Source organism: Anastrepha obliqua, chromosome 4, assembly GCF_027943255.1.
Source record: "Anastrepha obliqua isolate idAnaObli1 chromosome 4, idAnaObli1_1.0, whole genome shotgun sequence".
NCBI classification, from domain to species: Eukaryota; Metazoa; Arthropoda; class Insecta; order Diptera; family Tephritidae; genus Anastrepha; species Anastrepha obliqua.
Genome location: NC_072895.1, coordinates 14,547,090 through 14,570,358, shown reverse-complemented (window position 1 = coordinate 14,570,358; position 23,269 = coordinate 14,547,090). Strand labels below are relative to the sequence as shown.

Sequence of the window (23,269 nt, the reverse complement as noted above, 5' to 3'; positions counted from 1 at the left end):
TTCGTGTTTTAAAGCATCAATCGTCTCTGGATGGTTCGCATAGCATTTGTCCTTAACGGCTCCCCACAAAAAATAGTCCAACGGGCTTAAATCACAGCTCCGAGGCGGCCAATTGATATCGGAATTTCGGCTGATTATTCGGTTTTCAAAAACGGTAGCCAAAAGTTCGAGTGTAACTTTGGCAGTGTGGCAAGTTGCATCGTCCTGTTGAAACCAAATGTCGTCCATGTCATCCTCTTCAATTTTTGTAAACAAAAACTCTTTGACCATGTCATGGTAGCGCTACCATTTACTGTAACCGCGGAAGAAGAAGAAGACTCACCTCTTTCGAAATAGGTTTTCAATATTTCCCAATTTTGTTCAAGAGTATAGCATCCCATTTCGTAAATGTCAAACCTTTAAGTAAATTATGAACACATTTGACATGTCATTTTTGTTATCATTCTCAAAAAAATAGGTGGTTCAAAAAGCACACGCTATATGGCCTACCCTGTATTAATCAATAATATATTTTCCTTCATTATTTACAATGTCTTCCCAACGTTTGGGCAAATTTTTAATTTCCTGCGCAAAAAAAAATTGTTTGTCCTTGGAGCCAAAATCCGCTTCGATATCCCTTTTTATAGCTTCTTTTGAGGAGTAGTTCTTGTTACTCATATGAGATTGAAGTCCACGGAAAAGGTGCTAATCACAAGGTGCAATATCCGGAGAGTATGGTGGATGCGTCATTAGCTCCCATCCGAGCTCGTTCAGCTTGCCTAATGTTTGCCTTGCGGTATGAGGTCTTGCGTTGTCGTGGTGAAACAAAACCTTGCGTCTATTCACTAAAGATGGTCGATTTTTGTTAAGTGACTCATTCAGGCTTGATAGCTGATGGAAATAATAATCAGCTGTTATCGTCTGGTTTGGTTCCAGAAGTTCATAATAAACAATATCGGGCATATCCCACCAAATAGACAGGAGAATCTTCTTGGGGTGAAGGCCATCTCTATCGGGCGGTTCTGGTGTTTCATCTTTATCTAACCATTGGCGTTTGCGAACAGGATTATTGTAAAGGACCCATTTTTCATCACCAGTAACGAGACGGTTCAAAAGACGTTCATTTTCAAGCCGTTGCAGCAGCTGAGAACACACTCACACACAGCACTCTCTGCTGAAGGTTGGCGACGGAAAGTCTATGCGGAACCCATTTTCCCAACTTTTAAACCTTTTCCATCTGAACCAGCTGCCTATGAAGTGTTCCATGCGATGAATTTAACCTCTGAGCTATCATATCGACTGTCAAATTTTTCTCAGCTTCCACGAGTTCGAACAAAGCGTCGGAGTTAAAGACTTCAGGACGACTAGCACGCGGGGCATCCTCCACGCCGCAGTTACCACTTCGGAATTTTGAAAACCACTTTTGCGCAGTCTTTACACTCACGATATCCTCTCCGTGAAGAGTGTTTATTTCTGCAGCAGCAGCGGCGGCCGCCGTAGCCGAATGTTGGTGCGTGATCACCATTCGGAATTCACTGAGAGGTCGTTAGTTCGAATCTCGGTGAAAACACCAAAATTAAGAAAAACATTTTTCTAATAGCGGTCGCCCCTCGACAAACGTCCGAGTGTATTTCTGCCACGAAAAAGCTCCTCATAAAAATATCTGCCGTTCGGAGTCGGCTTGAAACTGTAGGTCCCTCCATTTGTGGAACAACATCAAGACGCACACCACAAATAGGAGGAGGAGCTCGGCCAAACACCTAACAGAAGTGTACGCGCCAATTATTTATTTTTTATTTTAGTTGTTGCATTTTTACCACTTTTATAAAAAAATACAAAATGCACAATATATCAAAGAAAATGTAAATAGTTCCGTTATACTCCGCGAATAATTTTTTGTATGCAAAAATCGTACAAAAGTGACATTATGGGTAAAATGCGCACGAACTTATGGACTGACCTGATTAAAGATGGTGTTGATAAATCAGCTGAGTTGTTTTTTTTTTCTTTCGCCATATCCATGTGACTGTCACCCCAGAATGAAAAACGGCGAATTCATTCTAATTTTTCAGAGGATCCAGTTCAGAGATATTGTGGTCACCGCACAACGTATTTATTGAGAGGAGCTCCGGGAGATCAGCTGTAGCTCCTTTCTAAATAAATATTTTTACAAATATTAAGTCTTTAAATACAGTTAAAAGATAACATAATATGTGTACACATTTTTAGATCAATAAATTTAAAAGATTTCTCAGAAAAAATTCTGGAAAATTCGTTTTTTTCGGCCTTCTTACAGTATTTGGGGTTATATATAAATAAATATAATATATTAGATATATAAATATACATATATAAAGAAATACATTATTTTTTCGGCTGTAAGGATCGATATCTCGTAAAGAATCGATCAAATTATTTAAAGTTTATGCTCGTTGTCAAGTTGACATTTCGCAATAAAAAAATATATTTTCTTGTTTTTTTTTTTTTGTTTTTTTGTTCCATTCAGTTGTGAGTTACAGGGTGTTAACAATGGAAGCTAACAAACAGAAAATTCGATACATTTTACAATTTTTCTTTGATAAAGGCGAAAATGCAAGTCAGGCTGATACTGCAATAGCTAATTACGTGCAATTTTCGTTTCGTCTTTCCGTTCAGCCATTTTTGGCGATAAAGAAAATGCCGATATGTCGAAAATATAGATAAAATCACAGAAATAATCGAAGTTGGCCGGTATATTAGTAGTCTACGCATTGCCCAGGAAAATTTCACAAAAAATTGTGGATTTCTTTTTCCAAAAACTAATAAATTAATAGATATATTAATAAAGTCTTAAAATATTTGTTTAAAGTTAATTTCGAAAAAACTATGTCGTGTGGGTATATTTTCAATATTCTGAGAGAATGACTATTAATTCTAAGGAATTAATTTTAACTACTATTAATTACGTTTACTCTTAGTTCAATTTAATTATATTTAAATTTCGCATACTTGAAGTTTGGTTGAAAACTAAGCATAAATTTACCGGGAAATGGACAACGGATATTTGGAACTGCCAAATAAACCGCCTTACAATACAGTTTGGGAGCTACTTACTTGTCTATCAATTAACCCTACTTGATGACATGCATTTGTTACCGATATTTGTTTTGTAAACAAGATGGAGGAATCTTATGACATTTCCATTCTTTACTCATAAAAGCATAAAAAATATGTGCATTAAATAAGTGCATTTATTAAATGCAAAGATTTATTCATATAGAATCTTTTCCGTGCCTTATATTCAAACTTTCAGATTAAAGTTGGCTAGACATTCACCAGATGAAGTCACCAGCAGTCACAATGGGCAAAATCAGGCGATAATAAAATGCAAAATAAACCAGTAGACAACAACAAAAGTCGCAATAATACATACTCGTACCAAAAATTATGTATTAGACCTGTTTACCTGTTATCATCTAGCTGGTCCCATCTACTTTTCGTATTGGACTAGCTGTCAATACAGCAATAACAACAAGCTTAAATTTGGCAAAGCAGCTGCATGCGCAAAATAAATTGGAGGAAAAAATATTTTTGATTCTGGATTTAAATTGCCGTGTTGGGTGCTACGGGGTCCAAGAAAAGTTTAAGGACAGTTTGTAGCTAGAACCTTATATGGTATAACCTCTTTCTGCTATGTTCAATAATATTCTTCATCTAAACTGGATACGTAAGGTCATATGCAATACGATCATACGAACACCTGCAACAAACGCAAATAAGGAATTTTTAACTAAAGCAACAGCATCGGCACCAAAACGGTCCAGCTGTGGCATTCCAGTGAAAAGAAGCGTATTTGGAATTGGATACGATAAGTAAGTCTTCACTTATTTGTCAATGTCACTACAAAGTCATTAAGCTCACAATATTTTTGTAACCCTATTAGAAGCAAAGATCTAGTATACAAGGCACAAGGTATTCAAGCGCGAAAAATGTCTGACAAGGCTTCGCCAAGTTCTTCAAAAGCATCACAGCAGGCAGATGATGAAAAGCAAAGTAGCACAGTTGCTGTGGCGGCGGACTCCCATAAGTACACCAATCGTTTGGTGCATGAAAAGTCGCCATATTTGTTGCAACATGCGCACAATCCCGTCGATTGGTATCCTTGGGGTGACGAAGCTATCGAGCGTGCACGCGAAGAAAACAAATTGATATTTCTTTCCGTCGGTTATTCAACATGCCACTGGTGTCATGTTATGGAAGGCGAATCATTCGAAAATGCAAGCGTCGCTAAGCTAATGAATCGGCATTTTGTCAATATAAAAGTTGATCGCGAAGAGCGTCCAGATATTGATAAAATTTATATGCAATTTGTGTTAATGTTGAATGGAAGTGGGGGTTGGCCAATGTCCGTATGGCTAACACCAGATCTGGCACCAATTACTGCGGGTACCTACTTTCCGCCCAATGATCGGTGAGTGCTTAAAGTGCGTATCTATATGAGTTGGTGGAAGCGGTTAACATTTTTTACTTTCAGTTGGGGCATGCCGTCTTTCACGACAGTACTAAAAACTATTGCCTCCAAGTGGGAGTTGAATCAGGAGGAGTTGAAAGTAACTGGAAAACATATTATTACGGCGATACAAAAATCATTAAGTGAGAAAACTACAATGGAAGAGTTTGCAGCAGTCGACGTGGAAACCAAATTACAAGAGACACTGAGTGTCTTCAAGCGACGCTATGATCAAAATAATGGCGGCTTTGGTTCGCGGCCGAAATTCCCCGAGATTTCACGTGTTAACTTCCTTTTTCATGCTTATGTTGTCACCCAGGATGCAGATGTGTTGGATATGGCACTGCAAACTTTGCAGCATATCGGGAAAGGTGGCATTCACGATCACGTTTTCGGGGGTTTTGCACGATACGCGGTGGATGATATTTGGCATGTGCCACACTTTGAGAAAATGCTCTACGACCAAGGCCAGCTAATGACGGCCTATGCACACGCTTACAAATTGACAAACGATGAGATTTACTTGCGGTATGGTGATGGTATTTTTCGCTACTTGATGAAAGACCTGCGGCATCCAGAAGGTGCCTTCTTTGCGGGCGAAGACGCAGATTCTTTGCCTACTGCTGATGCTAGTGCTAAAGTCGAAGGTGCATTCTATGCCTGGACTTGGGCGGAGGTAAAGGAGGCGGTGAATTCCAATGCAGCGCTTTATGCGGAATTGGAAATGGATGTTGGCCGCATATTTGATATTTATGCTTTCCACTACGATCTGCGTCAAACGGGTAACGTCGAGCCCGCGAGTGATCCGCATGGTCATCTCACAGCGAAAAATATACACATTGTGCGTGGCTCGATCGTTGAAACGTGTGATAAATTTGGCATAACGGAGCAACAACTACGACGTGTGTTGCTAATCACCAATGAGGTGCTACATAAAATACGCGATCAGCGGCCCCGACCACATTTGGACACGAAAATAATTTGTTCTTGGAATGGATTAGTACTATCAGGCTTGTCCAAAATGGCAAATTCTGGTGCAAAGGAGCGGGAGAAATACTTGAACGCGGCCAAGGAATTGTATGAATTTATACACAAACATTTGTACGATGCCGAAAGGAAAGTACTGCGGCGCTCTTGTTACGGTCTTGGCACGGACGATACAACATTGGAGGATGCATCGTAAGTTAAATTGAATCGATGACGAAAGCATGTAACTCGAACTTATCGAATTAAATATTTACAGCGCACAACGCATCGATGGCTTTCTAGATGATTACGCCTTTCTCATCAGGGGCTTATTAGACTACCATAAGGCTTCATTGGATGGTAGTGCCCTAAAATGGGCTAAAGAGCTGCAAGATATACAGGATGCGCGCTTTTGGGACGACACACATGGCGCATATTTTTACTCAGAGGCCAATTCGCCGAATGTGATTGTGCGCCTAAAGGAAGGTAGGCAAGCAGATTACAGATAACATACGCATATATTATATATTTATATTTTTTACGTGTATGCGCTACTTTCAGATCACGATGGAGCAGAGCCATGCGGTAATAGTATTGCAGCACGCAATCTCATACTGCTCGCACACTATTTGAACGAAAAAAGCTATCAGCAGCGCGCCGTTAAGCTAATGGAATTCTTTGCTGATGTCAGGCCTTTCGGTTATACCTTGCCGGCAATGATGTCAGCGCTTTTATTGCATGATTGCGGCATTGATTCAGTCACAGTAGTAGGCTCAGACTCAGCCAGTGCAAGTAATTTCATTGACATGTGCCGAAAGTACTACATACCAGGCATGATTGTGCAACATGTCGATCCACAGCATCCCGAACAAACTTATAGTCAAAGCGTGCAGAACAAATTTAAAATGGTCAATGATAAAACCACGGTTTATGTATGCCACGATCGCGTTTGCCGGCTGCCGATAACCGACCCCATGCAACTCGAGCAAACTCTTAACACAATGTTCTCTAAGAATAAGAATTAAAACTATATACATAAATAGTTTTTTTTTGTGTTAAATGTTGTTTATGTTTAGTTCTTCGCAGAAAGCGGAGCAATAAAAATGAGCATATTAGAAGGAAAAATGGGTGCCAATGAATTGCGGTGAACATTCGCCACATTTCTATTAAATATCGTAGCACCTATTGACCATAGATCTAATCTCTTAACAATTGTCTTTGAAATAAAATTTCAATTTTAGTCGTTATTGAATTTATTCTTGTGCTAAGAATTAACGCTTTGATGCCTACCTCTTTAGGAGTTTATGGTATGCGCCTGGCGATACGTGATTGTAATTTTAATGACGAAATAAATCTTTGAGATCTGTTTGGCAAATAAAATAATTAGCAGCTTATCGATTGCATTGAAATTAAAGAAGCAAATTATCGAAATACAAATACATCCATAGTTTTAATGTGTAATAGCCGTCGACTTGATTCACCGGAATAATTTTTCGTTTTTAAATTCCTTCGGCAAATTGGGCTTGCCGGATTATTTAACTGCTGTTTATTTTTTTGTTTTGTTGTTTTGTTTTTTTCCTTCATTGAAACATTTTTGTTTTGTTTTTATGTATTTATTTATATGTTTTTCGAAACACAGCGCTCCTCGTGTTCGCCACTCACACATTTACAACGGAAAATAATAAGAGAGGAGTAAACAAACAATTCACACACAGAGTATTGCGACGCGTATAGCCGCTTATGCCTAGAAGGTCAGTGCGTCAGCGTCGCGGAGCCACCGTGATTGCAGGCATCTACATACAAGACCCGACTTACAGCAACCGTGCACACATGACGCTTTGGGCGCCTCTTCTACAATAGTTTACAATACAATTATATTCATTTTTTATAATTTTTTTAATCAAGAATTGCTTCTTTCTTAGTTTTTTTTTTTCTGTTAAAAAAAAAATATATAAAAAAGGGGAAAGAATCTACTCGTTTAAAGTTTAAAGTGGATTTTACGCAAAAAATTCAATGAAGAAATTATTTTGCAGTTCATTAATAATAATAATTTAGCAGAAGAAATTCATATTCATCACATTGAGACCCATTTGGAAGGTTCGACGTCTGCATCGTCGTCGTTCTCGTCCATATGCTAATTTTTGTCGTAATTTTCCTGAACTCAGTTTCCTCACATTTCACTGTTGCATGCCGCTTTATCTCAAACGGACATTGGTCAGCCACGAAAACAGCTAACAATTTAGGCTTCGTTCATTTTCATGGCGGCGTCAAAATTATCCATCATAGAGTCCATACGCTCTTGATGTTCAAAGCGTGCAAAACGTCGTTGCCGCTTTGATTTTTGTAGTCGATTACGCGTTGTGGAAAATTTGTAGCGTCTCAGTCGTCGAAATCGGGTTTCCTCTTCCTGGGCATCATCATATTCGGGTGCTGACACAGAGTCCTCTTCGTCACCTACACTCACCGTTTCCCGAAAAAATTCTTTCGGATTTCGATGGATCTTAAATATTTTAGTGTTAGCTTCAGGTTTTCGTATCACACGGGAATGGGCACTTATGCCACGTTCCGGTGGCAACTTGGCTGATGTTGCATCACACAACGTGCCACCATTACTCGCATTACCGTTACCACCACCAACTCCACTGCTAGTTATCGTAACGGCATTGAAGAGCTCTGCTAGCTCGGCATCGGTGCGTTGCTGCTCCTTGAGTTTCTTTTTGTACTTGGGTGCGTAGTCGAGAATGTAGAAGAGACTGTTCAGTGGCTCGTCATCGGCATTACCGTGCACGTTGAAATTGCTGGAGGCGGTGGGAGAGGGCGCAGGAGTATTATTGGCCGTCAGTGATGTGGGCGTGGATGGCGGCGCTGGTGGTGCACCGTGCGATACAGTGTAACGGCGATGCGGTCGCTGGCGACGCTTTACAACCTTCCATGAGAAAATACTGGGCTCCTGTGGCAACAACTCCAGGTCGTACACTTCGCCCGTTTGCGGTGGTGGTGTAGAGCAAAGTTCCACGTCGTATTCTTCATCTGATTTGGCCATTTCGATTGTCTGCTGATGCCATTCCAATGGCAGTAACACAAAAACAGCAGCCGCAAAAACATTAAATCCGGCAAAATTGGTAAGGGCGTGAAAGAAAATTGATGAAAAACAAATACACAAAGTGGGAATTGTAATACAATTGCGACTGGACAAATCTTTGGGTTTGTGGTTAAACGTGCGCTGGCCTACTTACCTGGAATAGATACTCAGCTTCGGTGTATTTTTGGTCAGCCAGTCGATGGAACTCCGCCATCATTAAGTCGGGTCGATTTAAATAGCGTGTCGTCAGGAAAATAAACAAAAACAAAGTGAAATAACGAGAAAAACGGCGAATACGAGGAGAACGGAATTTTTCCCGAAATTTTTCACGATTTCCTCTTCCTCTTTGTTTTCGTTTCTGCTTTCGTGTTTTTTGGTCTCGTTGTTTTTTGTTTTGCTGCTTTTTGTTATTGTTTTACATGTGTTTTCATCACGATACCGCCGATACGTTGCCACTGTGAGAAGAATTTTCACCAGAGTTACGTTCTGGGCAAATGTGCACATCTAGTAACTTAACCTAACACCCTGGTGTTTGGCTGTTAAGACCTCCGAGTGTGTTCACATACAAAATGTGTATTTTTAATATATTTGAACATACATGTAAATGCTAACAAAAATTAGTCCAACATATATAATTGTGGCTAAGCAATACTTAGTATGCTTATATAAGAGCCATTGGGAGTTTGGCCAAGCTCCTCCTCCTATTTGTGGTGTTCGTCTTCATGGTGTTCCACAAATGGAGGGACCTACAGTTTCAAGCCGACTCCGAACGGCAGAAATTTTTATGAGGAGCTTTTCCATAGCAGAAATACACTCGGAGGTTTGCCATTGCCTGCCGAGGGGCGACCGCTATTAGAAAAAACTTTTTCTTAATTTTGATTTTTCACCGAGATTCGAACCGACGTTCACTCTCTGAATTCCGAATGGTAGTCACGCACCAAGCCATTCGGCTACGGCGGCCGCCATAATCTGTTAGAAATTATAGTCATTTTCTACATATTTTTCTGCATATTTAAGTAATTTTAAATTGTTTCAATAATTGAATCATATTTTGAAATATAATGCATTCAGTTATTCAAGATTTTAACATGACATACCAATTTTATGTATTTTCAGTCTCCGTATGCAACCTTGCTACAATACATTGTTACCACATGCGAAATAAAAGAAAAATGACATTTAATATTTTTGACGTTTGCTCAGCCGGTGCAATTTGTGGTCTTGTGAGAGTTTTCGTTTTCTTCCAAGTGACAACTTTTAATTTCAGAACGTTTGAAAAGTGCGAAATTAAATCCGGTTGAATCCTTGTAATTACTTTCTGAACAACTGAAGAAAAATGTCGGCTTTCCCGGGTGCATTCGCCTTCGACGAATATGGTCGTCCTTTCATAATTTTACGCGAACAGGATCGCGAGAAACGCATCACGGGTACCGATGCCATCAAGGTTGGAAACCATAGTTTTTGTTTTTAAAGAAAATGTTTGTGAAAGGATACGAAATACATCTACTTAGCGAGAGTGCTTACACCTGGTTTTTATTACTAATGTAGAGTATTATTTCCTTACTACCGAAATTTCGAGACGACCACAGCTGCGTTTGCAATCGATTTTTTTTCAATGAATTTATTTGAAATATGTAAAAATAAGTGTCTTGAAGGTTGAAGAAAGCTTAAAATTTACGTTTTGAATATAAGCTTTATTGCTTCATGATGAAAAACCTTAAAATTCAATGAATTAGTTTCCTGATGCTACCACATGACGTCACAGAATGTTGGTGGGCATATTTGAGGTTATAGACGCGCAGCGTTTAGTGTTGTGACTCACCGGTAAAATAGTGAAGTTATTGAACGTGGAATAAAGAATTAATTTTTCACTAATATTTTCATTTTGTCTGCATAATCCTAACCGCCTTCATGACGTTAATAACTATCTATATTACAGAGCCACATCTTGGCCGCTCGCCAAATCGCCTCCACCCTGAAAACGTCGCTCGGTCCAAAAGGTTTAGATAAAATTATGGTAAGCGCTGATGGTGATGTGACCGTTACAAACGATGGTGCGACTATAATGAAATTAATGGAAGTCGATCACGAGATTGGCAAGCTGATGGTTCAGCTGTCACAATCACAGGATGACGAAATTGGTGATGGCACAACTGGCGTTGTTGTTTTGGCAGGCGCTTTGCTCGAACAGGCAGAAAGTCTCATCGACCGTGGCATTCACCCCATTCGTATTGCCGATGGTTTCGAATTGGCTGCTCAATGCGCTGTGAAGCAGTTGGAGGCTATCGCAGAGCCCTTCCCTATCGATCCACAAAACAAGGAACCATTGGTACAGATTGCCATGACAACACTTGGCAGCAAGATCGTCAATAAATGTCATCTGCAAATGGCAACCATGGCCGTCGATGCTGTGCTGAACGTAGCTGATATTGAGAAAAAGGATGTCAATTTTGAGCTAATCAAAATCGTGACTAAGGTTGGTGGTCGCATGGAGGATTCAATGTTAGTCAAAGGTGTAGTGGTTGATAAGACAATGAGTCATGCACAAATGCCTAAAGTCTTGAAGGATGTAAAACTTGCTATCCTCACCTGCCCATTCGAACCACCAAAGCCCAAGACAAAGAATAAGTTGGACATCACATCGGCGGAAGACTACCGTGCACTGCGTGAATACGAACAAGAGAAATTCGTGCAGATGGTGAAGCAAGTGAAAGATGCTGGTGCCACTTTGGCTATTTGTCAATGGGGATTCGATGACGAAGCTAACCATTTGTTGTTGCAACACGAATTGCCTGCTGTGCGTTGGGTGGGTGGCCCCGAGATTGAGTTGATTGCTATTGCTACAGGTGGCCGAATTGTACCACGCTTCGAGGAGTTAACACCCGAAAAATTGGGCACCGCTGGATTGGTGCGTGAGCTATGTAAGTAAAACTGGTTTTTTTTTTTACCGTGGGCTAGAAATAATAAATCGATATTTGCAGCATTTGGTACTTCTAAGGAGAAAATGTTGGTCATTGAGGAGTGTAAGAATTCCAAAGCAGTAACTATCTTCCTGCGTGGTGGTAACGCAATGATTATTGCCGAGGCCAAGCGTTCTATACACGATGCGTTGTGCGTGGTCCGGTCTTTGATTAAGGTGCCTACGATTTGAATATTTCTAAATAAAATTTCACTAAAGTATCTAATCTTTTGTAGGATAATCGCATTGTATATGGTGGAGGCGCTGCTGAAATCAGTTGCTCTCTCGCTGTTGCCAAAGAAGCCGATCAATTGTCTACTTTAGAGCAATACGCTTTCCGTGCATTCTCAGTGGCTCTTGAGAATATTCCGCTGGCTTTAGCTGAAAATAGTGGTTTGCATCCTATCGAAACACTGTCGGAGTTAAAGGCACGTCAAGTAGGTGAGAAGTGTCCTAGCTTGGGAGTTGATTGCATGCTCTCCGGTGATTCGGACATGAAAAATCATAATGTTGTCGAATCGCTGCATTCCAAGAAACAACAGATTCTCTTGGCCACACAACTGGTGAAGATGATACTGAAAATTGATGATGTACGCTCCAAGGATTCACAATAAGTGTGCAAATAAATACGAACAGCATTAATACATAAATATCTACACACAAACTCATCACCTCCATGTTTTATTTTTGTCATCGACCTTACATCTGCTTCACTTTTATAAAAAATAATATTCTGATTATATGTTTTAAAAGGCTACGTGCGCACGTAAAGCAATGCCACCTAATACTTTATAACTCGTTTGCTTAATAAAGTACTAAAGAAATGAACAAAATAAAATTTTACATATTTATTTGCTAAGACTGAAATATACAACGGAAAATTTAAAACTTAAATCGATACCGGAGGGAAATTTCGCTCCTGCTGTTTTGAACTATAAAGTCTATAGAATTGCACTTTGCCCCGATTGATCTATTTTCATTTACACTTTCTTGCCGTTGATGCGTTTAAGTTGTTTTCGGTTGATTTGATCGAAGAACAGCAAACCCGCCGCACGTTCTACAGTCTCTGGTGGCACTTGGAACACCTGCAGCGGCGTGTCATCACTGATAACTTGATTGGGCATCACATACGCCTCCATATCGAATTGCTGGTCAGCAGTTTCACCCACAATGACTTTGTAAAAGTGTGTCGGTACCGCTACAGTGTTGGCGCCAATTACTTCATATCTTACATACATCTTGCCATTGGCCTCCTTTTGTGGCAGATACAGAGGCCCAGTGCAAACATAAACATTTGGATATGTCTGTGTTAGTTTACGCACGTACATCTCCAAGCGATTCCATGAATCGCGATTGAAACCCTGTCCCACTTGCGGCGCCATATTCGTTAAGAAGAATGTATCTTCACAGTGTTTCTGATGGCGCCGATGATTACCAGCCGCAGCCATGTGACCGCGATCATAGCCAGAACGACGATAGTCGGTATTTTGGGCACGGAAGTAGGGATGTATGCTTTCATCGGCGCGGAAATCACACTTCGAACGATCGACAGCATCGTTGCGTGCCACCGACTCAGCCGTAAGATGTTCAAACACCCAATGTGGCACGCGGTTGCGGCGATCATAGGAGAGCACAAAATCAGAGTAAGAACGTACATGATCGAGACCGGGGAAACCGTATTTCATGATTTGTGAAATGCGCGTTGGTGTGGCAGTGAGGTTCACTTCCTCCGCAGGTACTGGGACTGCGGCGGATACGGTGCCAAAAATGGGTAGCGCAGGCTGGCGCTTCAGCTGCCCAATAAACAAGAAGAGATGTAATACAAATGTGCAGAATATCAGTTTCACTTACCTCATGCAGTCTACGATTTGCGCGTGTTATTAAATCGTCTTCTGGTTCTGGCCGCCGGTGATGTTCTACGTATTTGCCGGTATAGTAGGCGCTCGTGGCTATTGTCGCGCAGACTATCACATTTTTAAGCAGCCTTTTATTCATTGTGTATGTTATTTAAGTTAGAACGTTTTTAGTTCTGCACTAAGGTTTACACCAAATTTCAGTCCAATTGGCCATTGAATCAGCTGATTTATGTTACCCAATCTCAAACAGCTGTGCGCGCACAGTGTCACAAATAGTCTATTAAAGTAAGTGTAAATTCCAGCCGCGTCATTGATATTTCGAGAATCTCTGTTAATTATAAAAAACAATTTACAAAATAATGTGAATGAATAAACTGCATTTACTCGTTTCAACACTAACTATATTGCAATCACTTCGATACTTATCGATAACCAAAGATTCATTGTCACAGCTAAGTGCCCAGTGTTTTTCAAACAGTGCTTTTGACAGATAATTCGTTGTTGTTGTAGAAGTTTACTAAACCCTGCCAGTGCGGTGTAATTGCCGATCATCTTCGTTTAATACATAGCTTAAACTGACGGTGGGAGTAATCGGCATTAAAAAGAGGTTGTCTGTAAAGTCGGTTTACTGACGATAGTTTAACGTGATAACGTCATAAGAAAATACTGATTGAATGGTTGCATTTTTCAAAAGAATATTTTAATTTTATTTGTTTGATAGATATTTTGTATGGATATAGAGAATGAGTTAACATTAACATAACATAATATACTTTAACATAACATAACATAACACAACATAACATAACATAACATAACATAACATAACATAACATAACATAACATAACATAACATAACATAACATAACATAACATAACATAACATAACATAACATAACATAACATAACATAACATAACATAACATAACATAACATAACATAACATAACATAACATAACATAACATAACATAACATAACATAACATAACATAACATAACATAACATAACATAACATAACATAACATAACATAACATAACGTGCTGCTCAAGCAAGGTAACGACGCATGAGCAAGATAACGACGCATTTTTTGGTGCGTGCAGCCGGCTACATAGAATTATAAGACGTTGTCACGTCAAAAAATAATAATAACATTAAAACAACAGGTATTATTAACAAACTTGGTTTTATTTTAAGTTCTTCAAGTAAATCAAATTAATAATAATCAATAAGAAGGCATATGCAAATACAAATATGTGAATTTATATACCTACATATGCGCATATACATACACATATACGCTCACTAAAGTAGGAGAGAGCAAGATGTCGAACGTTGCCGTTCGTTTGCTTTGTCGTTCGTTCCGCGCTTTCGCTTGCACTTCATTCAAGGTAACGACACATGAGCAAGGTAACGGCAATGAGCAAGGTAACACTAATGAGCAAGGTAACGACACATTTTTTCGTGCGTGCAGCCTGTTAAATCGAATTATAAGACGTTATCACGTCAAAAATTAATGCGGAATCATCTCAGGAATGAACTGTAACTAATATGGACTGCCAAAAAGCTTAAGTTTCATAATTTAAATAAATTACAGGAATTTTTGAATACAACAGCTGAAAAAGACAGTTAAAACCTATTGTAAATGAAAAATAATGAAACATTTAAAAAGAAGCACAAGAAAGACTGGATGCAATGCTAGTTTGCCTTCAAAAATGCTAGTTTGTTTCGAAATGACATTAATTTTTTTGATATTTCGGAGCTGTTGGAGAAATTTCAACTTAAGATTTTTCTAAATAAATAATTGTTTCTTAATATCAAGGCAGCTAATATCCGTATTTGTTGCTTGTGGTCCATTTCCTACTGACAAAACTATCTAATGAGCAAATCAGCTGTTCACTAATCCACGTAACAACCGTCTGTCACACTACAATTTTGATTCGAATTACATGCGCTGGTAATCCACATTAACGGCGCCGTCTGTCTGGGCTATAACTCATTTAACGGTAGGCCCAAAACAACGTGCTGTTTCGACGGATTGTGTTCCGAGGGAGAGGGGTATTAAATGAGTAGATTTGATGGGTCATGTGAAACAGCTGAAGCTCTTCGTCTGCAATGCGTGATGGTTGGACCCCGATAGTGGCATTCGGGGTTCGGGAGTGTAGGAAGGTGATAAGGGTCTCCCGATGAATGTCGTTTAATGTCTGCTTACATGCTATCCGGCCCGGTAGTTGTATTTGTGTTTTGTCTAGAATCTCGTCAGTGTAGTTGAAGAGATGCATCCTGAGATGACATGGTGGCTCAGGCTCTAGAATGTCTGCAGGGGTGATACCTCCGGCTGCTTCGTTGCTTACTGACCATTTTTCTGTGCTCCTTGGCCAGGAGTATAGAATTCGCATTGTGAAGGTGTTGTAGGGAAAACATCAAGCGGCATTCCGTGATTGTCCTGATAGTAGTATTTTGAAAGGTATGGAGGGAGCTTTGTCCGCTGCGATTCGCGAGTATTAGACGACCAGAAAGGCGCAGCGTAATTTAGTACCGACCGGCCAATTGCTTTAAATGTCGACAGCAACATTTTGTTGCCTTTAACCCAAGTGCTGCCGACTAACGATTTGAGGATCTTGTTGCGGTTTTGGACTTTAGTGGCAATTGCGTTTGTATGAGCCGAGAGCGAGAGCAAACTGTCGAAGGAGCCATCCAAAATTTTTGGGGTGCTAACGGTTGGTATTGGTGTGTCATATGGTGAAAAGAATTGAGAAGGTGTGGCCAATAACAGACCGGCTTTTAGGGGAACATCGGCTTATTCGGTAGGCTGTACGACGAACTCCCTTAGTTGTGATACTTCTGTGCGACATGCGAACCTCATTTATTTTTCTTCGTGGAACCATTTTGTGGCGCAGGATTGGTCCCATCTCCACGCCAGATAGTTCCGTAAAAGAATTGAAAATATATTTACCTAGAAAAGTTGCTCTGATTTTAGCTGAGGCTGGGCAATTGCAAAGGAAGTGCTCAACTGTTTATTTCTCTTCCTCATCACTACAACTGCTGCAACATTCAATTGGAGAAAACTCCTAGTCTCAAGGAATACCTCCAAATAGCCAATGATCGGTTCGAGCCACGATCTTCGAGGTATCCTCTCTTGAGTTGTTTGTCTTTTCTTATTTATTTGCGGCCATAGTAACCTAGTGCAACTTTTGATCTTAGTATAACCGCAATCATTGATTTAATGGTCGCCTGTCTATTCGGGAATATATTTATAATAATGTAATGTAATGGAATAAAAAGTATTGGAATTTTTGTTGGCCAAAAACAACACCAAAATTATGACTACCGATCTTCAGCCACTGCGACTCCTTCCTATTCCCAAAACTGAGAACGCTCATGAGAGGCCATAGTTTTGCCGTATTGGGGCCATACCAAGAGAATACGAGGTGTGTTCGATTTTTTGTAGCGATATGTTGGTACTCATGTCTCTCACTCATGCCGACGAGCCATTTTGCCCATTTTGAATGTTCAGTTAATTGTTGACAGCTGCTTTGCTTGTCCGTTTTTCGGCTCGTCTTAGATTTTTACCTATTCAAAAAGATGGATCAAAGAACCTGTATCAAAATTTGGTGTGAAAAATGAAATTAAGTGCGCGGATGCATTCCGAATGTTGACTGTGTCAGACGGAGAAGCTACTTTGGACCAAAGCAACGTTTATCGGTGGCACAAAATGTTCTCAGAAGGCCGAAAAGATGTCAACGACGAAAAGCGTGCCGCACGCCCGAGCATTTCAACAACAGATAAAGTGAAGAAAATGGTATTAGCCAATCGTCGAATCAACGTTAGAGAAGTTGCTGAGGACCTAGACATATCGATTGGCTCGTGCCATTCGATTTTTTTCAAGGATTTGGGCATGAGATGGTTGGCCGCAAAATTCGTACCAAAACTGCTCAACTTCGACCAAAAGCAGCATCGCATGAACATTGCTAATGAGATGTTGGTATATGAACTCTGTCCGCGACGACCGAAATTTAATCCGGAGGGTCATAACTGGTGACGAATCGTGGGTTTATGGTTATGACGTGGAAACCAAAGCTCAATCATTTCAATGGAAGCTGCCGCACGAACCAAGACCGAAAAAAGCGCGCCAAGTTCGGTCGAATGTAAAAGTTTTGCTTACCGTTTTTTTCGATTGCAGGGGAATTGTGCATCATGAGTTCTTGCCACAGGGTAAAACGGTCAATAAGAAATATTATCTGCAAGTTATGCGCAACTTGCGCGAAGCAATGCGCCAAAAAAGCCCGGATTTGTGGAAGAACAAAAATTGGCTCTTGCATCACGATAGCGCCCCTGCTCACACGCCCCCTTGCTTGTGCGCGACTTTTTGGCTAAAAATAACACACTAATGATGCCACAGCCACCGTATTCCCCAGATCTGACCCCCCGGGGACTTTTTCTTGTTTCCGAAACTGAAGAGGCCCATGAAAGCGCGACGCTACGCTACGATTGACGAGATAAAGGCGCCATCGAAGGAGGAGCTGAACCAGATAAAAAAATTAGTTTTTGAAGTGCTTCGAAGATTGGAAAAAACGTTGGCACAAGTGCATAATATCTCATGGAGATTACTTTGAAGGGGACAAAATAGATATTAATGAATAAATAAACAATTTATGAAAAAAAAACACAAAATTCGAGATACTTTTTGAACACACCTCGTATATTAGCAGTGCTTCGAGGATTGATAAAAGCGCTGACACAGTTGAAACAGTTTTGTAGCTTCGCATACACCTCGTATGTAAGATCTGCTTATTGAACAATACTCACAGACTGGTTTCTATGTCCATTGAACACTTAATGTTACATAAGACTTTTTTCAAATCAGCATGTAAATTAATTATTTTTTATTTCACGTTAAATAAATATAAAACTACATTGGAAGCGACACATTAATGCTTATTACTATTATTACATTTTAGTTCTAGCAGGTTTCCTAAAGTTAGATCTACTTGGAGCAGTAAACTTGCAACATACATACGAATAAATGTGTGTATGTATGTACCTTCTACTCAAATATGAACGAGACGGTATCAATAAAACGGTCCGCGGATGATATATGGCAAAAATAAATTTTTTGTTTTTTGGTAGGACTGTTATAAGCTTACATGGCAAATTTCAGCGTGATATGTCACATAGTTTGTTTTCTGTGCTACCGTAAACAAGTCAAGCTCGAGTGTGTTCTTCGAATTTAACGATGGAAATTCAAAGAATTTGTTTGAAATTTTGTTATTCCAACGCAATTTTGGCTTCAGACGCCTTAAAAATGTTGCAGACAACCTATGGGGACTCTGCTTTATCGCGGGCACGTGTTTTCCAGTGGTACAAATCGTTCAAAGAGGGCCGTACATCGGTTGAAAACATGCCTCATGAACGTCGTCCAGCAACATCAGTAAACGACGAAAACATCGGAAAAGTAAAGGAAATTGTGCTTGAAAACCGCACAAATCGCAAAATCAGTTAACGCTGAATATTATTTAGACGTTTTAAAGCGTTTGCGCGAGAACATTCGTCTTAAAAGGAAGGAATTTTGGGACAACAAGTCGTGGTTCTTGCTTCACGATAATGCACCAGCTCATACATCACGTCTTGTTCGCGATTATTTGAACAAAAATAATGTTAATATCGTTCCGCAAGCACCGTATTCACCTGATATGGCTTCATGTGACTTTTTCCTGTTTCCCAAGCTCAAGTTGCCGCTCCGTGGAAAACATTTTGAGACAATTGAAGTCATAAAAGAGAATTCGAAGAACACACTCGAGCTTGACTTGTTTACAGTAGTACAGAAAACAAACTATGTGACATATCACGCTGAAATTTGCCATGTAAGCTTATAACAGTCCTACCAAAAAACAAAAAATTTATTTTTGCTATATATCATCCGCGTACCGTTTTATTGATACCGTCTCGTTCATATTTGAGTAGAAGGTATGTATAAATTAGTTGTGGATTTATTATTTTAATTTTTCAATAAATGCAAACACCTGCCTTTCTAAATCTGCAAATCTCTTAGAAAATCACATTTTTTTCTAAATTATTTCTTATGAATTTTTGATCTCTAATTTTTGGATATAAAATACCTACAAATGTTACAACCCGCGACAAAATGGTGACACATCAACAGTTTTACTAATTTTGAATATTTGTTTTTGTTGTTTTTCTTTTTTTTTGGATGGTCATTATTTTGTGTAAAAGTATAGCTTATTGCCTTACAAAAACCATATAAATCTAGTTTTCAAAAATTTTATATAAAAATTAGAAAATCTCATCAAACTTTTCATTTGGATTCCACAGTTTTTAATTAGAGTTACTAGAAAGCGTTTTGTTTTCCAGTTGTAGAGCTAATTGAATTTTAGGGCCATACAGTGTAAGCCGCATGAAAGAGTAATCCACATATTTTTTATAATTTTTTCTGTCACAAAAAGGAAACTGTCAACGTTCAAACTCTGGTTGTGCTACCATTTTGTCTCGGTGGTGTCTAACTGTCTCAACTACAAGTCACTATTTGTGGGGCTGTGTATTCTATGTAGACAAGTTGGCGCGCAGCTAGCACGACTCCTTGTTGCAGTCAACAAAATTGCTGAACTCTGTGGAATTTGGCGGACCCTCACTGTATAGGTATGTAACTGGCCAGAGGCGCGCAGCAGCAAAATCGCTCAACGATTGTAAGCCACCCGGACGTGGCGGTCGTTGATATTCCTTATTCGAACTGCTATTATCGCTGGCATGTTTTTTCTTGTCGCTTTTGAGAGATGAAAATTTAATGCTGGAGTGTGTTTGTGCGATGGACGTCGTCGTTGTTTTATTGCCCGGATAATAACGATCGCTACATTTGCGCCACTGATCGGCTTCATCGCCCACAAAGCACCTGATCGAAAGGAAAAACCGGCCGCATAGTAATTGTTTGTTAACAAAGTTGAATTTATCAGCCGTATTGCAGCAACTTACCATGGATAATCGAACCCCTGCGAGTAGCCACAGGGGTGCTCAGCCTTGCAGCAATAGTCCCACGAGCCAATTTCGCCGCCATCGATCTCACACGAATAGAAGCCAGTTACGATATTTTTTTCACATGGACTGCTCGTGCGACACGCCTTGCCGGCGACGGTATAATGGCGCCAAGCGACATCTCCTAAAGTTTTCAGGTTGAAGAATGTTTTTGAGTATAAATTTTGTATACGAAATGATTTTTTGTTAAATGGACCAAGACCAGGTAATAGCAAAATTATTTATACTCGGAGATTGGTACTAAATGGTTAGGTTATCGGTTACAGGGTACAAACAGTCAAACAGACACTTGGGAGTTGTAATGTAAGTTAAGTAAGATACGGGGCATTACGAGCACAAGTATACAACAACAATTAGGCCAGTAAGTAGAGTTTTAACTTATTTACAAAACAGGTTAATAGCTTAATTCAGTAGGTTTTCTTTTGTTTTTGTATTTTACAAGGAGTCATAGTTTTTTAGTAAAGAATGAGTAGTAATTACAGTTACATGCTAGACTTAAGTATTCACTATTTTGAGTTAGCTTTACACCACCGAAATGAAACCACTTGCTTGGAAATCGCTAGACTATGCGCGCATAACTCTATATTTTTTTTTCTTTAGACATAATCGATTTTTTTTCCATTATCTATTCTTTGCAACTGCAACCAGTTGTTATTTACACTAGTATTGAGGTGCAACAGGTTAGAAGTTTCAGTTTACCCGGTTCACGGAATATATCCATGCGGCGATCGTTGTTTACACGGGATCCACCTATCGTGTTCACTTTGTCGCGGCAGGTCCAATCAAAGGGGTTCCAAGCGAAGAGCCAATAGTCGCGGTCATCGGTGTGCGTGTAGTGGACATTTATTTTGAGCTCAGTCTGATCGAGATCCGAAAGCTCGCAGTTGTAGGAAGTGGCGCGAGAACTGTGTATGGTGGCAGGAGAGAAAAGGATACGATTAAAATGCTTCACATTTTCTAAAATAAATATAATCATGGTTAATGGTTAATGGTAGTAAAGGGTTAAGGTATGGGCCTTTAGCACTGCGACCATATTGATCATATATCTGAGGGAGTGATTGTAGGTCTTCATCTATAAGCTTGAACTTGTTTAAAAACTTTTTCCTTCTATGCGTCAACCCCGGACATTCGATGATGAGATGTTCTATAGACTCCTCATCTTCGCAGCTAAATCTGCAGGTGTTGGTGTTAATTATGCCTAATTTGTGTAAGTGTTTGTTGCAGGTGAAGTGACCCGTGAGGGCGCCTGTGAGAGTGCGAATGCTCTTTTTGTTTAACGTGAGGGCCATGTTAGCTCTTTTAGCGTTGAAACTTAGGAACTTTTTGGAGTGTCTAAGACCCCCTACGTTGTTCCAATACTGATTTAATAGAGTTTTAGTCCAGTATTTTACTTTTTGTTAAATCCAAACATGGGACTAGGTCCGATGAAATTTACATCTGCCCCTTTGCTTGAAAGTCTGCCTTTTCGTTGCTTGGAAGATGGTGGTGTCCCTGGTGAGAGTGAATGATTTGTGGGTTCTGGGCCCCACTACTCCTGCTCCTACACTATAAGGTGTTTTTGATCCATCAGAATACCATTTTTGTGAATCATCATTCATCCATTTTGGGTTTGTTTTCCACTTGTTGCTCTCAGGAAAGATAACTGTGTATCCATTTGTGAAATAGAGGGTTGGGTCAATGTGGTCTGAAACTTGAGTCATGCTTATGGTGTTTTTGACTTTATTTAGGATACTTAGGTGACCGGTGAGGTTGCCTAATTTGAAATTTTCTTTCATGTGTAGCATTAGTGCTTGCGTAACTGCTTCCTCTTGGATTGCTATATGAAGTGGTGGGAGATTAAGGAGTACTTCCATGCCAGCTATTGGGGTAGTTCTCATAGCCCCTGTGATGCATAGGCAAGCATGCCTTTGTACTTTTCCCAGTTTGGTTACCGCTGTTTTTTGAATAGATTTGCTCCATCATATTAGTGCCCCGTACAGTATGATTGGTCTAACCATTTGGGTGTATATCCAGAGGGTCATACTAGAGCTGAGACCCCAGGATCTCCCTAGTAATTGTTTGGTTGTCCACAAAGATTTCGTGGCTTTTTTTGTTATATTATTTATATGTGACTCCCAAGTGAGTTTTTTTTTTATCTAAGGTTAAACCTAGATACTTGACTTCTCCCTTTAGTTCTATCACTGTTTCATTTATTTTCAATATAGGAAACTACAACTTTCTTTTTCTTGTGAAGGGGATATAATCATAGGTGCGTAGAAGAATTCATGTAATTCATGATCTGGGGAATGTTCCGGCTAGGAACGACACTAAATTGTAAAAGTATATTACATTAATTTTTTCGTATTCAATTTATTTTCAAGGAAATAAAAAAAAATAATTGGAAAATACAGGGTCCGGCACTCGAGGTGTAACCAACTTCAGACCGCTCACGGAGCTGGTGCCCATCTGTCAGTTGGCTAAATAACAGTCCAGAGTATTGTTTACAAGCGCGCGGAAGCATTTTGCCGAGAGTAAACGCGAAAAAAGAAAATCAGTAATGCATTTCAAACGTAAAAGTGTGATTGCATTATATTTGGCTGGAAAATCACAATCAGCGATTGCTCATGAGCTCGAACATCTTACAGTAAATAATTTTTTTGTTTATCGCTCCAGTACTCGTTAAAATGATACTGGTAGCATCGCAAAGCGTCATGGAGGTGGTCGTTAAGAGATTGCAACGTCACGTGGTATGGTTCAAAAAGTGAAGAAACGACTTGAGCGAAATCCCTGACGAAGTGCCAAATCAAATGGTGAAAGAACTGAACATATCTGACCGTAGCAACCGCCGCATACTGAAAAATGATCTCAAAATCAAGCCTTACAAGTTCCAAAAGACGCATGACCTCACACCAA

General features: G+C 39.7%; 5 protein-coding genes across 6 annotated transcripts in view; 2 read left to right on the top strand and 3 right to left on the bottom strand.

Moving 5' to 3' along the window:
- Nucleotides 1-3,187: 3,187 nt before the first annotated feature.
- On the top strand, nt 3,188-6,871 carry LOC129244017 (uncharacterized protein B0495.5). The gene is made up of 5 exons (XM_054881595.1): nt 3,188-3,830; nt 3,902-4,429; nt 4,493-5,647; nt 5,712-5,920; nt 5,996-6,871. The coding sequence occupies exons 1-5, from the start codon at nt 3,652-3,654 to the stop codon at nt 6,457-6,459; spliced, it is 2,535 nt and encodes an 844-aa protein (XP_054737570.1). The 5' UTR covers nt 3,188-3,651; the 3' UTR covers nt 6,460-6,871.
- A 161-nt stretch (nt 6,872-7,032) lies between these two features.
- LOC129244016 (uncharacterized) lies at nt 7,033-8,919 on the bottom strand. Of its 2 annotated transcripts, none has more exons than XM_054881592.1 (2): nt 8,671-8,919; nt 7,033-8,489 (listed from the first exon to the last, which is right to left on the bottom strand). In XM_054881592.1, the coding sequence occupies exons 1-2, from the start codon at nt 8,731-8,733 to the stop codon at nt 7,674-7,676; spliced, it is 879 nt and encodes a 292-aa protein (XP_054737567.1). In that variant the 5' UTR covers nt 8,734-8,919; the 3' UTR covers nt 7,033-7,673. The 2 variants fall into 2 exon arrangements, with proteins under 2 accessions (XP_054737567.1, XP_054737568.1); XM_054881593.1 differs by having other exon boundaries at nt 7,033-8,486; nt 8,671-8,916.
- Nucleotides 8,920-9,715: 796 nt separating this feature from the next.
- On the top strand, nt 9,716-12,146 carry LOC129244652 (T-complex protein 1 subunit epsilon). Its single transcript, XM_054882400.1, has 4 exons — nt 9,716-9,960; nt 10,456-11,437; nt 11,498-11,652; nt 11,712-12,146. Exons 1-4 carry the CDS (start codon nt 9,853-9,855, stop codon nt 12,087-12,089), a joined length of 1,623 nt encoding a protein of 540 aa, XP_054738375.1. The 5' UTR covers nt 9,716-9,852; the 3' UTR covers nt 12,090-12,146.
- Nucleotides 12,147-12,340: 194 nt separating this feature from the next.
- On the bottom strand, nt 12,341-13,669 carry LOC129244651 (endonuclease G, mitochondrial). The gene is made up of 2 exons (XM_054882399.1): nt 13,327-13,669; nt 12,341-13,268 (listed from the first exon to the last, which is right to left on the bottom strand). The coding sequence occupies exons 1-2, from the start codon at nt 13,468-13,470 to the stop codon at nt 12,456-12,458; spliced, it is 957 nt and encodes a 318-aa protein (XP_054738374.1). The 5' UTR covers nt 13,471-13,669; the 3' UTR covers nt 12,341-12,455.
- Nucleotides 13,670-19,278: 5,609 nt separating this feature from the next.
- LOC129243423 (uncharacterized) overlaps nt 19,279-23,269 on the bottom strand; it is a 70,938-nt gene continuing 66,947 nt past the window's right edge. The window contains exons 9-11 of the mRNA XM_054880410.1: nt 21,077-21,282; nt 20,318-20,501; nt 19,279-20,237 (exon numbers count right to left, since the gene is read on the bottom strand). Of these exons, the coding sequence (XP_054736385.1) occupies nt 19,916-20,237; nt 20,318-20,501; nt 21,077-21,282 (712 nt within the window). The 3' untranslated portion in view covers nt 19,279-19,915. The remainder of the gene's footprint in view (nt 20,238-20,317; nt 20,502-21,076; nt 21,283-23,269) is intronic.

Bases quoted from the DNA above. Each gene is read 5' to 3' on its own strand.
- LOC129244017 (XM_054881595.1), top strand. From the start codon at position 3,652: ATGTTCAATAATATTCTTCATCTAAACTGGATACGTAAGGTCATATGC. The intron at 5,648-5,711 runs GTAAGTTAAATT...AAATATTTACAG, and splicing joins ACAACATTGGAGGATGCATC to CGCACAACGCATCGATGGCT. The intron at 5,921-5,995 runs GTAGGCAAGCAG...CGCTACTTTCAG, and splicing joins GATTGTGCGCCTAAAGGAAG to ATCACGATGGAGCAGAGCCA.
- LOC129244016 (XM_054881592.1), bottom strand. From the start codon at position 8,733: ATGATGGCGGAGTTCCATCGACTGGCTGACCAAAAATACACCGAAGCT. The intron at 8,490-8,670 runs GTAAGTAGGCCA...GAATGGCATCAG, and splicing joins AAGCTGAGTATCTATTCCAG to CAGACAATCGAAATGGCCAA.
- LOC129244652 (XM_054882400.1), top strand. From the start codon at position 9,853: ATGTCGGCTTTCCCGGGTGCATTCGCCTTCGACGAATATGGTCGTCCT. The intron at 9,961-10,455 runs GTTGGAAACCAT...TCTATATTACAG, and splicing joins CGGGTACCGATGCCATCAAG to AGCCACATCTTGGCCGCTCG. The intron at 11,653-11,711 runs GTGCCTACGATT...AATCTTTTGTAG, and splicing joins TGGTCCGGTCTTTGATTAAG to GATAATCGCATTGTATATGG.
- LOC129244651 (XM_054882399.1), bottom strand. From the start codon at position 13,470: ATGAATAAAAGGCTGCTTAAAAATGTGATAGTCTGCGCGACAATAGCC. The intron at 13,269-13,326 runs GTAAGTGAAACT...TTTATTGGGCAG, and splicing joins CAAATCGTAGACTGCATGAG to CTGAAGCGCCAGCCTGCGCT.